A 16,542-nucleotide genomic window follows, 5' to 3' on the forward strand; every position below is an offset into this window, starting at 1 on the left:
CAACGTGCCCTCGGCACAATCCGACGCCAAAACGGCGAACCGGGCCCACCGTCAGTCCCGACGGCGCCCACTAGTACGAAACAGTCTAAACGACCTCAGAAAAATTCACTCGGCATACCAGCACGAGCGTAAATGTATTCTAAACTACCTGGAGTACTCGTCTACAGTATGCTGCGACAGTACAATTCTATAACGGCTCCTAGAGCTAAATCAGGCAGTTTAATACATATGTCGATTCCAATCGCGTTTTCTCCTAAGTTTAAACCCAGTCCAACATGTATATTTAAAAGGTAATAATCATGTTATATATGCAGCATTTGTCCAGGATATCATTATGAAAAACGAACTACAACATGATTTACCGAACAGAAAATCATACATGTCGACTATTACTACACTTAGGAATAAACCGATGTAAACCCACCTTAGTCGCTAATTCTGGCAGCAAAACACCCTCACAGCTGCAGCACCACCTGCTGGTCGATCTACACCCTCCAAATCCAGGAGTCGAGCTAACACCACGCTCTACAAAGCACAAATCACCGTTTCAGTCCCAAAATTCGCAACAGTCAGGTACAGCACGGATTCGACCAATCTAACCTCAACGAAATCTGGCAAGTAAGGGCTTCGTGGATTCCTCTCGAAGTCCTGAATCCAGCGAATCAAGCCTCGTCGAAATCCGACGCTCCTACGTCGAGTACGAGCCGAAACGCCAACGGTCGACGCTGGAAATCTGCAGGGACAGCAACTAGCTCGAAATTGAAAAAGCTTGGAAATTATGAAGCAATTCTATGGAACACCCACCTCGACGGCGACTAGCACTGGCGCGACGTCAAAAACGGCGAAGATCCACGCTCGCCCGGCCTCCTCACGATGCAACGGCAGCAACCGTAGGTTCGAACGGCTCTGCGGTGCGACGTCGACGGCGAAATCGGCTCCGCGGCGGCGTCCCTCGCGTGCTTCCTTGGTACGGCCGAACGAAAGAGAAAAGGAGAGAAGAGAGGAGATAAACTCCTCTCTCTCTCTTCCCTGCATGCATAAAAGAGGGGGGGGGAGGTGATGCCACATGGCATTACACATACTCACACATGTGCACTCACACACACACACCCACGTACCCTCACACACACACTTATATATATATACTAAGTGTAGGGATACTAGTATACTACATACCCGAAACTTTAATGGGTAATTTTTTTTATCCGTATACTATTCATTTTTTATCGGGTCCGGTTCGGGTCCAGTTCGGGTCCGGATAGGGTCCGGATCGGGTAGGTATTTTTGTGACCAACACAGTTTAGCACGACTTGATACGACACAGCAGGTCACGGCAAGCACCATGCCATACTGTGCCAGGAAGTTCTTGGCACGATCCCATACCACATGTAATTCCCAGAGTTTCAAAAGCAGAATATAAAATATTGATAAGAAAAGAAAAGAGAGAAAAGAAAGGAAGTTTCATCCTAAAGTGTCGAGTTTCGGAACACGCTTAGGTGGTTCCGGAATCTAATCAGGAAAACTATGTAGCAAGGGTTCAATTTCTCCAATTCCATGCTCCCAATGCCTAGCCTTAGGGCATCTCTAATATCTTCAAGTGGTTGGAAAAAGATTTTAGGTGAATCAGTGTCGAAATTGGAATGGAAATGCCGCATACCAAACACGAACAAACAGATTCGTCCATTCCGATTTTGATTTCAGGGTGAAAAAATGGGCGAACCAAAACACGTCCTAAGTGTGTTTTCGATTCCGCGTCTAGTTCAGTACGCAAGAAGTTTCAAACCAAAACTGAGTCGAGCCAATTTATCCTCAAACCGAACCGAATTAAACCGAAATAACTCGGGTTGGATCGATTCGGCCGATCGATTTGGACATTCTTATTTTTGTAACTTAGATTTCTTATGACTTAATTGATGATTTAGGATTCAAAAGTGAGTTATTATTATGCATATTTTTACATGCCCAAAAGTTTAATTAACACAAAAAAATTTTGAGTATTGTGATAAGAAGTAATGTAATATGTATATATGCATACAAAAATGGTAAGAGTGTGTATAATCCAAACCAAAACCAAAGTGCATGGAGACCCCTCACCTATAGCCATATTTGAAAATGCATGCAAAAAATTTTAAATGAATTTTTGGCTAAAATGCAGAAAAACCTCCCTATATATACCGAATTTTTCACTTTCCACCTCGAACTTCTAAAAACTTATATTTTACCATCTTATAATTTCAGAAATATTTTCAAGGGATTACGACGGCGTTAATGGAGAGAGCGAAATGATCAAATTACTCTAACTTATTCTGTGAGAAAAAAATATTTTTTTAATATATTTTTGTTATTCTTTAGGTATATTTTTAAATAAATTATAAGAAATGGACGGAATAGTAACTAAATCTTGACGGAGGGGGCCTAAATACATCATCTTAAAATTTTGACGTAGTAAAATTTAAGTTTTTGAAAGTCAGGTAAAGAAAGTGAAAAGATGAATATTTGTAGGGTGTTTTTTGTATTTTAGTCTTAATTTTTTTCTTTTGTTGAAAATCCCATTATCTTCCAATTTATTAATCGACTATATAACCTTTCAAAATTTTGATTTTAATATTCAACCCTTCAATTTATTTGATTTAAGTAATTTGATAACCCTTCGAATATAAAATTTATGCTAATTATTTATTTTAATAAATTTATAGTTACATAAATTGTATAAAATATGCTAACTAAATCCATAAAGAAAAACGACACATCCAAATTTTAAAGTTAAAGAAATTATTAACCAGCTCAAATTAAATAAATTGAAACATTAGATAATAAAATTAAAATTTTTAAAGATTAAGTAGTCACATCAAAATCGGTGATAGGCGAGATAATTTTAAATTTATTTTTTAAAAATTTAATTAGTTGCTTTATGTGCTAGTTTTATTTGCTAAAAATTAATTGAAAACATTAAATTCGACAAAAATTGCTCAAGGATTCAATAAAAAAATTGCTCATGATTTTTAGATGAGTCCTAAGGCTTAACACAATTTGAAAAAAGGTCTCCAACATTTCGTATTTTCATTTAAGTTCTTATTATTTTAAGTTTTGGGGCTTTTTTTTAATCCTCGGTACTACTATTAAAAATTTTTAAATTTATCCTTCAATACCCAAAATACCCTTATGAAATTCAATCCCATTATTAAACCCTAGAAGGAAAGGGCATATTTAAAGAAAGGGTTAATTGCAGACAGATCCCTGCTAACATTATGAATTACAAATACGTCCCTACAAAGTTTAATTTTCATATGTTATTTCTGCAAAAGTCCTAATATTTTCAAATATGCCTCTATGGTTTGTTACTGTTAAAACACTATTTATTTTACAAGTGAAATGACATTTTTGCCATCACAAATATATCTTTCCAAAAATTACGACTGTTAATTGAAGAGGGGTAAAAATGTTAATTCATCTCATTAAGTAACTAGGGTTAAGTATTTTACCTATACTTAACTAACTTTTTCTAACGAATTTTAACGGCAAAGACATATTTGAAAACATCACAACTTCTATAGAAACAATATATGAAAGTTAAACTTTGTAGGAATATATTTGTAATTCAGTATGTTTGTAGGGACTTGTACAAAATTAACCCTCAAAGAAATGCTAAATTACAAAAAGCTCCCTATAAATTTCTATTTTTTTCATTCTTGTCCCTAACTTGGAAATAACTAAATTGCCTTTACTTATTTTATAAGAAAAAAAATTAATATATTTCTCTCATTTTTAAGGGTGTTTTCAATATAAATTATAAAAAAAAGAGATAGAAAATGCATCAATTTAAAATTTTGAGGGGGTAAAATGTAAATTTTTGAACGTGGAGAAGAAAACGAAAATCGATGAAAAATGGGTATTTATGGAGTGATTGGTTTTTTTTTTTTTTCGTATTTTAGCTTTAAAGATATTTTTTCAAATTAATAATGACGTTTTGGTCATCTCAAAGTAAATAAGATATTTTTAAAATTTAGAAGGACATATTAGATATTATTTCTTAAGTTTTTATTTCAAAGAAGTCCCTATAAAACACACTACTAGAATTTAGGAATATTATGCTAGTAGTTTTTTTTTTTTTTCTTTTATTTTTTTTCCCTCTTATTATTATTATTTTATTGGCTAAAATGCACAAAAACGCTCCTATAAACATCTTCTCACTTTTGTTTATAAACCAACATTTTATCCGCTCAAAATTTTAAAAATGCTTTTCAAAGTTTACAACGTTAATAGAGATGACGAAATGACCAAATTATCTTTATACTTATTTTAGAAAAAAAATATTTTTCTAATATATTTTTGTTGTTTTAAAAGATATGTTCGATATAAATCATATGAAATAAACAAAACAGTCACAAAACCCTGACGATAGGGCGCTAAGTGCATCATCTATCGACTTGAAATTTTGAGGGGATAAAATACAGATTTTTAAAAATCAAAGCAAAAATAATATATATATATATATATATATATATATATATATATATAGAGTCCGGCTACTATACTATCGGTAGTACGGAACGCACCGTGCTACCAAGTTGTTTTCGATGATGCGGCTTCCAAATCGACGATCGGCTCCGTTAGACTTGATCTACACTATTGAAAGTATTTGGAAACTAAATTTCAGATTTTTTCGACATCATTTGACTAGTGATCAAAAGATATCAAAATTGACAATTTTAATGGCCGATGTGGTGTGTTTGAGAGTTTAACGGTGTAAAACAATTCAAATCCGATGAAAATTTTATAGAAAATTCTTCTAACTATTTAGAGTAAGATCAGTATATCTGATCTTGAATTTAAATCTTTTACCATCATTTTTTATAAGATTTTTATTTTCAGCCGTTCAATTTTAGACTACTTGTTTGATAGGTAAATGGTATCGAAAAATTATGAAATTTAGTTTCTAAATACTTTTAATAGTGTAGATCAAGTCTAACGGAACCGATCGTCGATTTGGAAGCCGCATCATCGAAAACAACTTGGTAACACGGAACGCTCCGTGCTACCGATAGTATAGTAGCCTAGCTCTATATATATATATATATATGAACTAGGCTAATATACTATTAATAGCACAAAGTCATTGGTGCTACTAAGTTTTTGGCCATTGGATTAAAAGATGTGCGGTTAGGATGATGTTGGCCCCCAAGGGTTGAGTGGGTGGTTGGTTGAATAGTATGATCTAACGGGTGAAAATGATCAAAAGGGTAGATCTAACGGCAGAAAACTTGGTAGCACCAAGTGCTTCATGCTATTAATAGCATAGTAGCCGGACTCATATATATATATATATATATATATACAGTAAAATTTTCTATATTAGCTTATTTTATTCTTTAAATTTGATATCTATATAAAGATTATAAGAAGAGATTATTAGAGGAGAGGTAAAAATTGTAGTTAAGAGTGTGTATTACATGGAAAAAAAAAAGGGGGGTAATTACTAATGTTTTAAAATCAAGGTCGTACCGACCGGTTCGACCATGACCTAGTTAATAAAACAGTTCAGCTCAGCGTTTGAACCAGATAAGCTAAAAACACATTTTGAATCATTCAAATCAGTGGTTCAACCAGCGAACCGGTGAACCAGTTCGATTCTGAATAAGCAGGTTAGATTTTTTCTTTTTTTTTATAGGTTAGTGTAATTTAAATTTTATTTATGGTAGATTTTTGCTAATTCTTATTTTCTATTTTATGGAAAATAAAAAATTTGAAAACTTATATCCACTTAATTTGGTCTAAATATTAGTATTTTATAATTAATTATATCAAAGTTTTTGAAATTATATTGTAGTTGATACAATAACTAAGTTGAATTAGATGCCTTGTCATTACTTCATCAGAAAAATTAATATAAATTTGAACCAACCAATTAAAATTTAGGCTTTAGTATTTTAATTAAAAGAGATTAAAATTCAACAACTCATATGAAATTTCACAAAATATTCGATAATAAATGGTATAATATATAATTTCAATTATTTGAAATTAACAACGCAGACTAACGGCGAGTCAATAGCATTAAAAAAAAAAAATTTAAGACTCGGACATGATATGAGGACCGCCAATAAAATATAATATTATTAATATAATAACATATATTTATTATATATAAAATATTAATTTTGCTAAATATTATTATATTTTTCATGCGAACGAAGCTTAATAAAATTCTCATAATAGTTCATATATTTTAAGTAAAAAATTTTCCCACCATACATAATTTAATCATTCAGAAAGAGCTTATATTCATTCATCAAAAAAGCCAAAATATTCATCATCTCACATTATATATGCATAAAAAATTTAAAATAAAAAATTATTTTTCATGGGATGCGCCATGGACACAGATCAAATATGTTGGAAACGGGTCCGACACGGACACACAAGCCTTTTAGAAGACGACTCAAACACAGTGACTCATGAGCCCTGGGGTAAAAAAAAAAAAAAAAAAAAAAAAAAATAGAGTATTATGAACATTTACTCTACATTTCAATGATCCTGATTGTTTCTTTACACCAACAGATTAATGTCAAATGTGATATATATACATATTTACGAATCTTAAAGCCAACTTAAGAAAAAAAATTCAATGTAAAGGTGAAAAATACAAGGCTTTTGAAATTGATACCTAAACTAGAGTATTTATAAAGAACATTGAAAAAAATATATATATACATGTATTTTGTCAAGTAATAGAATATTTTATTATATTATAGAATAATTTATCAAATATTATAAATAGTGTTAGGGACTGCCGACGAGCCGAATATGAGAGAGCTGGGGCCGGCTCATATTTGGTCGTTTATTTAAAGGAGCCGAACACGAACGAGCTCGTTAGAATATCGAGCTGAAAAATCTAGCTCGTGTTCAGCTTGTTTATAAACAAGCCGAACACCAGCTGGGTCACGAACAATAAATTAGATTGTCAGCCTTACTACTAGATAAAAGTTGAAAGAAAATTAGAAAACTAAAATCTTAATATAAGTTTCAAAATTCACAAAATATTGCCCTCTTTACATTTGGATAGGCCTAAAATTCAAATAGTAGAAATTTGTAATATATATGTTTGAACTATATCAAGCCGAACACGAGCAAAATGGCCCCAACTCGTGTTCGGCTCATTTTATTAAACGAGTGATCGATCTCGAGCTCATTTCGAGCCAAACACGAGCTGACTCGCAAATAGCGAGTTGGATTGCCAGTCCGACATGTACACCTTACAACCCACTCATCCAAAGGCTCTTATTTTCTCCCGATCTTATCATTTTTTAAAAAAATTTATTACTACAAGTTCATGGGATTCTGTGAACCCTAGAATGCATGGGGTGTAAGATTTACACCTGTAAGTAGGTTTACAGATAGCATTTTCCATAATTTGTACCTCATTAAACAATTGAGAGGCAAAAATCTACAATAGCTAGCTCTGCAAAAGGGCGAAAAACTTACATAAGAGCAGCATCAAGATTCGCGAATGCTCGACTTTGTACCATTTGACACAAAGCCAATGATCAGCATAGTTGAACTGTTGGTTTTGTGTTCTGATGATGCGGATCATGGCGGCTTTACGTAGGACAAGACCGCGATCAGCGTTTGCACTAGAGTGCAAAAAAGCACGATAGTCGCGGCCAGCACTCCTAAGGCCAACCACGGATTGCTGAAGTGATTGTTCCGCAACCACGCCACCCACCGGTTCAGACGACTCTGATAGTGCGCTTCCAGCACCGAAAACATAGATTTTAGGTAGTACTTGCCGTTGAAATCAAAGACAACATCTTTATTGAGCTTCGTGAATAGAGATGAAACCTCGGCATCTCTACGCAGTTGGTGCACGATTATTCCTCTCTGAGCGAGCAACGTAACATCATCTGGCGTGCTGATAAGCTGAGACATGAAGAAAATATAACTAGTGAAGTCGTTCCCGAATTCAGGACATGTTTGCTCGAAAGCGATTAAGTTGTTGAAAAGGCATCCGGTGTTCTCCTCGACAAACAAATATGGGATTTCCATTACGCCGTTGCTAAACTTTATATCCAAAAGCGAATGGGGATTATATGTATCAAGCTCCTTTTTCTTAAACTCAACTCCCGCTTCATAATATTGTACCGCTCGGCGCCAACGCCTTTGGCCAGTTTGTTTCTGAATGGACAAAAGGTTTTCGTCGCTTCGCTCCAGCTGACGACCAATTTTGAAGTATTGAGCCCATTCTTTATACTGATGCTCTGCTTCCTCCTGCTTCTGACTTGGTTTAAAGTAGATATGACACAAGTGGATCAAATGGTGGAAATCCTTTGGCCTGTTGGATTCTTGGATTGCTTTTGGATAGTAACGCAAAATGCCTTCCACAAATTCAGCAATTTCTTCTGCAAGTGACGAAGTCGCAGCATCTTTATCTGCAACCAGTTCATATATTCTCTCAACAATGAAAAACGGAATTTGATTTTCCAGCAGGAGTAAATCGTGTATGACGAAAGTAATATACCATTGCCCAAACTGGTAAGTATTCTCTTGGTTTTGTGTTTGCACCTCCCCAGATAATTCCTCCCTGGGGCATACAATTCCTTGAGTTCCGCAGAGAGACACAAGTATGAAGCATCCATCAAGCAAGAGCATCTTTAGAAACCGCTCACTATCCATATTAATCTCCTCTGAGTAACAGTTTCTTGCTTGTTTCTCTAGCCCCTCAATTGCGTTTACGTAATCCTGTAAACCTTTGCCACAGTTCAATTTAAGAATGTAATCCAAGCAATTCCATTTTTCCTTCTCCATAGCTTGTAAGGATGGAGTTCCATGGTGATATGGACCAATCGACAGAATAATTGGCTCATATGCGTTCCGGTCTAGCTCATGGATGTGTTGTTGGACTCGATGGATCAACGATGAATTCACTTCGTAGACACTGGATGCACCAACAGACCAGTAACATTGCAGTTTGCTTTCCATGGAACTCGCTAATTCATCCATCTCTTGAATGTCTTCATCTTCAACCATCCTCGCGGTTAATCATGAACGCGACATAGTCCTTTTGTAAATTGTTCACAGGTATATGACTTGCAATGAGAAAAGAAGAAAAACTATGTGAGAAAGACTATATTTATACTGAAGCAGTTAGTGTAAATTGAGAGCTTAAAATTAGAGGGACAAATCCAAAACAAACAAGAAAAATCTTTGTGTAATTATTTGATCCATCTTTTAAGTGGAATTGGTTTGTCCAACCGCCATTGGTTTACTCTAGCAAAGCCAATTGAATCTAAGACAAAATCACGCTTTAGGCTTTTAGATCATGACAAGATTAAGAAAACATAGTTGTGCTAAGAACTACAACCAGATAATTTTACGCAATTCATAGAAAGCTGCACAAATTGAATTTTGAGCTAAAACAAAAGTGATTTGGATGCTAATTGAGTGAGCTTTCCAACAAGCCAAGATGTGTTCATTTAACCAGCAATGAAAGACTAATGATCTATTATCCCAAACCCATCAAACTAGCGTGAAAGCAAAATCTTAAGTAAATCAAATTGCCATGACTCATCACATCACATCTTAATAAGCACCTAAGGGAATTCTTTTTGAGTAATAACTCCTAACAGGTTTAAAAGGTCCCTAGAGAGCAATTTTCCTATTCTTCCTTTAGCCCATTAATAGAAATTTGCCCCAACCATTCTCCACTTCCACATAATTCGCTCCAAGAGACCCTTTTTCTTCCTTCGTAGACCTCGGAGCAAGGATTAAGTGCCATAGCATGGGATCATGCCGAAAACTTGCTGGCACAGTATGGCACGATGTGTGCTGGACTATGCTGACGCATGCCGATCATAAAAAATGCATGTGTGCCGACACATAATGGCATAAAAAATTTATTTCTTTTAACAATAAAATATTCTAATTGTTTATTATATTCTTTTTATCAAATCTTTTGAGCTTTATTGAGAAAATTACTTATTAATTTAAAGAATATAGGGTTTTGAGCTGTACCATCGGTACAGGGGCTGTATCATGTCGATATCTTATTGGCACGATACGGCACGGTGGATACAGCCTGTGCCGATGGGTACAAAAATCCTTGCCTAGGAGCATGTGAAGTTGATCTCAAGCCTCTGAGAGAGCCTCTCTTTTTAGGCAAGACATAGACGGAGGGTGGTCCATTCAAAATCACCCTCTACTTAATCATCTTTGACATATCTATTATATGTTGGATGGATAATGCAGATTTGAACAGGTAAGATGGCAAATTTGAGCAGCTGGTAATGGAGCAGTTAACAGATGGAATTTAAACAAGCTGACAGATGCAAGAGAGAGCACAAATATTCATCAAAATCTCTCTCCTAGGGAACAGAATAATAGGACCTCAACATAAAAGCAATCCACTGTCAAAAAAGAGCTGCGGGTAAGTTATTATCAACAACCAAAGAATCATTTAGACTAATATTAATGTTCAGTTGTTTTGAAAGTAACAACCAAAGAATCATTTAGATATAATATTAAACAAGGAAAAAAAAAATAGGGCTCTTTTATTGATATGTCCCTGGATAAGTTTCGGATAATCATAAGCAGTTCACGGACTGCATTGGTCAATCTGCCGTCTCAATTATAACCGACTCAGCCAAACGCAGGTCTAGCATACTTTTCTACTTTGCTGAATCAAGTAAATTAATGGCCCGGATCAAGACAACCTCTTGAAATCAAATAAACAGGTTGGGATCAGATTTAACTGAATTGAAGTCTATTCAAGTCAATATTATTCAGTTAACTAGTATACGTTGGTTCTGCTATTCTAAAGGATCGAGCACTCAAATTTCCATTCAAACCCAGCACAAATCTGATTGAAAATCTTAAAGTAGAGGAATAACAAGTTTTGAAACTGTATTTAATCATTGAATGATACTTGATCAGCAAATATAAGTTAAATGAATTTTGCTTTCAGTATTTTGATCTACTGCCTTACAATTTGTTGCAAGCTTCCAGGCCGACTGGCCATTGGGTCATCACATTTTGACAATTACCACAGTTAGCACGGATTCGTATGGAGCCCCTTTTATATGTCGACATGCATTAATATGTAATTACTATGATAATCGATATGACAGTCCACGATTGTTGAATTCAGTGACCAATGGTGACCTAAATGAAATTTACCTTCTGTTTGTATTGCTTAGCCAGCCATCCTCTCTCTTTGGTTTGTCTTTGCTTGATGCATAGAGAAGGATACAAAGAAAGAGAAAGAGGGAATGAGAAAGAAAGATTGAAAGAGAGAAGGAATGGCACCTTTGATTACGTTGTTCCAGCTACATCTTTCTTCTCCTCCGGTTCTCTTTCTCCGATGACTGTGCCTCCCGTTTATGAGCCTATGGCAACTGCAGCAGCAACATCTTCTCTGTTTCCAAGTAAAAGAGAGAATAAGAGAGAGTAGACAAAAAAAGATAGATGATGAATTGAAAGAGCATTTGATCCTTGTTATGGATAAGCACCACTTCCTCTCACATAGGAATTAAATTCTGACTAGAATTTGGAATCCCAAGTAGGGAAGGCTTCATTAGCTAGGCGTTAACAATCAACCAGGAGAACATAATATAGATATGCCTTGTCACTAACAATCTCAACAACAAGAAAGTTAAATCACACTTTACCTGATAGAAGTAGAGAAAAGGGGGGAGTGGGGGATGCGTGCCACATGGTTTGGTTTGGTCCAGGTTAAAAGGATGAAGTGAAACCGAACAGATCAAATTTTGTTTGAGAAAAATTAAAATCAAAACCAAAACCCGACCAATGAAAACACTGATTTTCAAAGACAGTCTGTATAGCTTATTGGTTAATTTGCTCAATTTTTTTTTTATTTATCAAGTTCATTTTTGGGATTGGCTTGGGGTGTCAAGTGACACCTTTGTATTGAATACTAATATATACATATACATATCTAAAATATACACATACACATATCTAGAATATATGTATACCTCGGTTTTTTCGGTGTGGATTGTTTTTTCAATTTTTCAGCCTAACACCAAACCAAAATTTTCAGTTTGGAAATTTCTCAAACCAAACCAAACCATTTACAACGAAAACAGAACCTAAGCAAACCAACATTATCATTTGGCTTGGTTTCCTGGTTTGTTCAGTTACTATGACAACCCTAAAAGTAGGTACACAATCCTAAGAAGGAGGCTCGCACAAGGGGCAAGAAGAGAAAAATGGGGAATTTTACAAGAGAAACTAGAGCTTGCAAGGGGCTCAGTTCTGTGTACGGGACAGAGAGAAAAAAAAGCTTCGGAGAGCAAAACAACTGAAGAATTCTCCAGTAGCTTCCAGAAGCAACCTAGCCGAAGTTTCCATGCAAAATAGCCAAAGAACTGAAAGCACGTGCTACATTCATCCTAGCATGTGTTAGAAGGAAATTCTGAGGTCCACAGTCTACATGGCGCCGTACTCATGAAGTTCTAAACCAGACAATAGAAAAGAACTATAATGGCATTCAGCTTAGAAACAAGTACAACCAATCCAGGACACAACAAAGGAAATTTCGTAAGTCAACTTCAGAGGCAGGAACTACTTATAATTCAGTTACAAACACTGTAGTTGCCTCCTTTTTTGAGCGTTAGGAATATTTGTGCAAGGTAGCAAGATCTTAGAATAATGGGTTAAAACTTTCTAACTTGTGTTTAGTACTTTCAGTCAATCTTTTTGTTTGACTTATATATAGTATAGTGACATTTATTTTGTTCTTAGGTGAATCTTTGGTGAAGAAGTCTGCTAGAAGATTTCAGAATAAGGAATGCCCATTATTTGAAAAGTTATGCATGATATCGGGAGACATTAAAACTCAAGACAACTTGTCACATGCTTCTACTATGAATCCTGGTGGTAGTGATGAGAAGCAACACCCAGAGCCAAAATTAAACCCTAATGACCACTCTGAAGGTAGAGAAGTTAAATGCCTTCAAAGATAAAGGAGCACTGAATGGACAAGAGGACAACCATCACGCAGAGTTAAGAGGGCAGACTTTTCCTCCCATTTAGCTCAGGTATTGAACTATCTTACTGAACATAGACAGATACAAAATAGCATTTTGGAGAAGAGGTTAATCGGTTTGTTCACCTCGTATGCATCTTCATCAAGATGATCTTCACCTTAAAGAAATCAAGTGTGAGAGAGCATGCAAGCATGAAATGTTCTCCCAAATTTTGGAAAGCCTACTTAAGTTAATGTGGTTAAGAAGTTCCATGAGGAGAAGATGTGAAAGGAGTTTTTCTTAGGGATGCCAGAAAATAGAAAGGATCGGCTGGAAAGTTTGGACGAGAGTTGTCAAAATGTATTAAACATTATACTTTCATAGTTCTAGTTTTTATCCTCTTTAATTAAAATAGGAATTCATCCCTGTTCATAGTTCTAGGTCACTTCTTCTAGGCTTTGATACATTCTAGTAGCTTTTTGTGCAAATGTTATTTTTATCTACATGTATTAATTTTTTTCTACAAACAAAACAATTTTGCGGTGCATTGGACTGTAATCTCTTTTACTTGTCGTCAAGAGATCAGCTTAAGGCGTACATATAGAGAGCCAAAGGACTGATCCATAAGTTCAAACAAACACTATGAGGGAAGTACTGAAAACCATACAAATTAATGTCGAGGAGAAAAAAATGAACTACCGTGAAGGCTAAAGGTGACTGAATTGGTGTAAGAAACTTTTGACCCCATCTTCTTGCCTCCCATTGGGGATCTTTTTTTTTTGAAGGTATTAATATATACTCCTAGGCCTGTTTCCTACTAAATCGATCTTTTGGGTAATATGATATCAAAGCCAAGTCTAAACCCCTTCATTCTGTGAGCTCATGGTTCCAATCCCCACCTTCAATACAATATAATGTGTTAAATCCCCATCTCCGATGTCACGTATCAATTCCACGTGCCCTTCATATACCTCATGCACGTGAGTGGGGGGTGTTGATATATAATCCTTAGTCTGTTTCCTACGAGATCGATCTTTTGAGCGACAGCAAATACCCCCACTGTGATCAATGTCTGGAACCTTGACCTGTATACAGTGAGGAGGGTATTTCCATCCAAACGATTAAGCTTTCGGGTTGTGCTTGAGCCTTTTAACAGTCAGTACACATATATTTGAAGAGTATTTACGATTGCATTCATAATGAATGGCTAGACAACAACCAGGTTGAAGGTGGGGATTCAGGGCATGTTTGGATTGATGAAACTTAAATGCAGGTGGAACTCAAGTGCAGTGAAGTTTAAGTCTCTAAAGGAAGCTTTCCTTTTAGTTGTTTGTTTACATGTAAGCAAACAGCCTGAAAAGTGAAGTTCCATCACTTCTATTGTTAGTTTTTCTAAAAGCTTAGTACTTTTGCGGCATCATAGAAATTTATTTCACAAATATTTAGATAAATTGTAGGTAAATAATTTTAGTTAGGCAGTGTTTTAATATGTTTTCGCGGATGAAGGAAGAGGAATCTGCAAGTTCAATCACAGTACTTTTTCACATTTATGCCAAAACAAATACAGGAACTTACACCTACACTAGAACTTCAATTCTCCCCTTCACTTGCACTAATCCAACTAGAGAAATGCCTATACTTTGACACTCAAAAGCTGGATGTAAATCTTACACCTAACTCATTCAAAGAGTTTACACAACTCCTTCGAATTTTTAGAAGATAAACTAAAAAAAAGGGTCATATAATGAAAATTTTATGACCTCATAAACAAGAAGAAGAATAAGAACAAACCTGTAAGGTCGAAAAGAAGATTGAATGGCCGCTAGTAAAATTAAAATCTCATCAAATTTCTCACAAGTAAATGGTGATTTTCTTCGCAAATGAAGATGAAAATAGCGAAAATTTATGATGTAAATATTGGAACGGAAGGCGGCACCCTAATATCCCCGACTCACCACATGAATGACAGACTGTTGAGAGAGAACAAGACGGAAGGTGGCGAGAAATTCGGCGAAGTCGTTAGGCATCTCCAGTCGGACCGGACCCCTTCATCAAAGGGTGCGAAAGTAGGGCTCGCAATCCAGCTCCATCTCGTTGTTCGCGAGTCGTGTTCGGCTCGAAATGGGCTCGAGATCGAAAATATCGTTTAATAAACGAGTCAAACACCAATTCAATTTTTCAGCTCGAAATATTAAAGAGCTGAATAAGAGCTCGGGTCAGTCTGCTCATATTTGGCGCAATATAACTCGAGTAAATTGAACGTGAAATAAGCTTGAGATCGATTGACTCATTTAATAAATAAGTTGAAAACGAGCTAAATTTTTCAACTCAAAATTTTGACGGGTAGAAACGGTGAAAGGGTAGATCTAACGGCAGAAAATTCGATAGTACCAAGAGTTTGGAACTATCAATAGTATAGTAGCCGAACTCTGTATAGTTAAGCTAGAATATTATTAGTAACAAACGAGCTTCGTTGCCACCAATTTATTTTCAATGATGGAACTGTTGGCTAAAAAGAACTAGCATCCTGCCTTGTGGCGGGAGGCTATGTTAGGCCGAATCATGTTCGAAATTATGTGATGTTAGGTGGGCCGAATCATGTTCGAAATGGTATGAGGCTGGGTGGGTCGAGTCACAATCGAGATCCGTGAGAGCTGTATCTGTACATTTTAAGTGAATTTATTGTATATTTCTAAAAGCTCGAGCTTTTGGAATTAATGGTTAGCGCCAACGATCCAACAAGTGGTATCAAAGCCAGAAGTTACGGGTTCGATTCCCGCATTCTGCAAATATGTGTAGCTGCTAGAGAGAGGATTGTTGGCTTAAATGGGCCAGCATCCTGTCTTGTGGCAGGAGGTTATGTTCGACCGAGCCATGTTCGAAATGGCGTAAGGCTAGGTGGACCGAGTCATGTTCGAAGTGGCGTAAGGCTAGGTGGATCGAGTCATGTTCGAAGTGGCGTAAGGTTGGATCGGCCGAATCACAATCGAGACCCGTAGGCGTTGTATCTGTAAGCTTTAAATGAATTTGTTACATATTTCTAACAGCTCGAACTTTTGGAATTAATGGTTAGTGCCAACGATCCGACAGGAGCCTTCAAATCGATAATCAGTACCATTAAACTTGATCTATACAACTTGAAATATTATCACCTTTGTACTTATAAGTCATTTTTGATGATAGAGCTTTTGAATTAACGATCCATACTGTTAAATATTATCTAGAACATTTAAAACTTTTAGAAATTAAATTTTATAATTTTTCGACATTATTTAGCTTACGATCAAAAGATCTCAATATTGAAAATTTTTAACAACCGGCACAAAATACTTGCTAGTGTAATGGTACAAAAGAATTGAAATTGGTTGAATTTTTGATAAAAAATTTTATTCATTATCTAGAAAAAAAATCGATAACTCTGATCTTAAATTGATGTATTCGTTCCTCTATTTTTATAAAATCGTTTGATTTTGACCATTCAATTTATCCCTGCTTGATGGACATTATTATAATTTTACAAATTATGAAATTTTTTTTGCAAAAATTTCAAATACTCTAAATT

At 35.5% G+C, this 16,542-nt stretch overlaps 1 protein-coding gene across 4 annotated transcripts; it reads right to left on the minus strand.

Moving 5' to 3' along the window:
• Positions 1-7,307: 7,307 nt before the first annotated feature.
• On the minus strand, positions 7,308-15,015 carry LOC109703908 (UPF0481 protein At3g47200-like). 4 transcript variants are annotated; one of them, XM_020224643.1, is made up of 3 exons: positions 14,936-15,015; positions 11,299-11,407; positions 7,308-9,083 (listed from the first exon to the last, which is right to left on the minus strand). In XM_020224643.1, the coding sequence occupies exon 3, from the start codon at positions 9,022-9,024 to the stop codon at positions 7,588-7,590; it is 1,437 nt and encodes a 478-aa protein (XP_020080232.1). In that variant the 5' UTR covers positions 9,025-9,083; positions 11,299-11,407; positions 14,936-15,015; the 3' UTR covers positions 7,308-7,587. The 4 variants fall into 4 exon arrangements, with proteins under 4 accessions (XP_020080232.1, XP_020080231.1, XP_020080233.1 ...); XM_020224642.1 differs by lacking the exon at positions 14,936-15,015 and adding an exon at positions 14,772-14,877; XM_020224644.1 differs by lacking the exon at positions 14,936-15,015 and adding an exon at positions 11,502-11,567.
• Positions 15,016-16,542: the final 1,527 nt, after the last annotated feature.

The sequence above is a fragment of the Ananas comosus genome, unplaced genomic scaffold (genome assembly GCF_001540865.1).
Source record: "Ananas comosus cultivar F153 unplaced genomic scaffold, ASM154086v1, whole genome shotgun sequence".
Lineage (NCBI taxonomy): Eukaryota > Viridiplantae > Streptophyta > Magnoliopsida > Poales > Bromeliaceae > Ananas > Ananas comosus.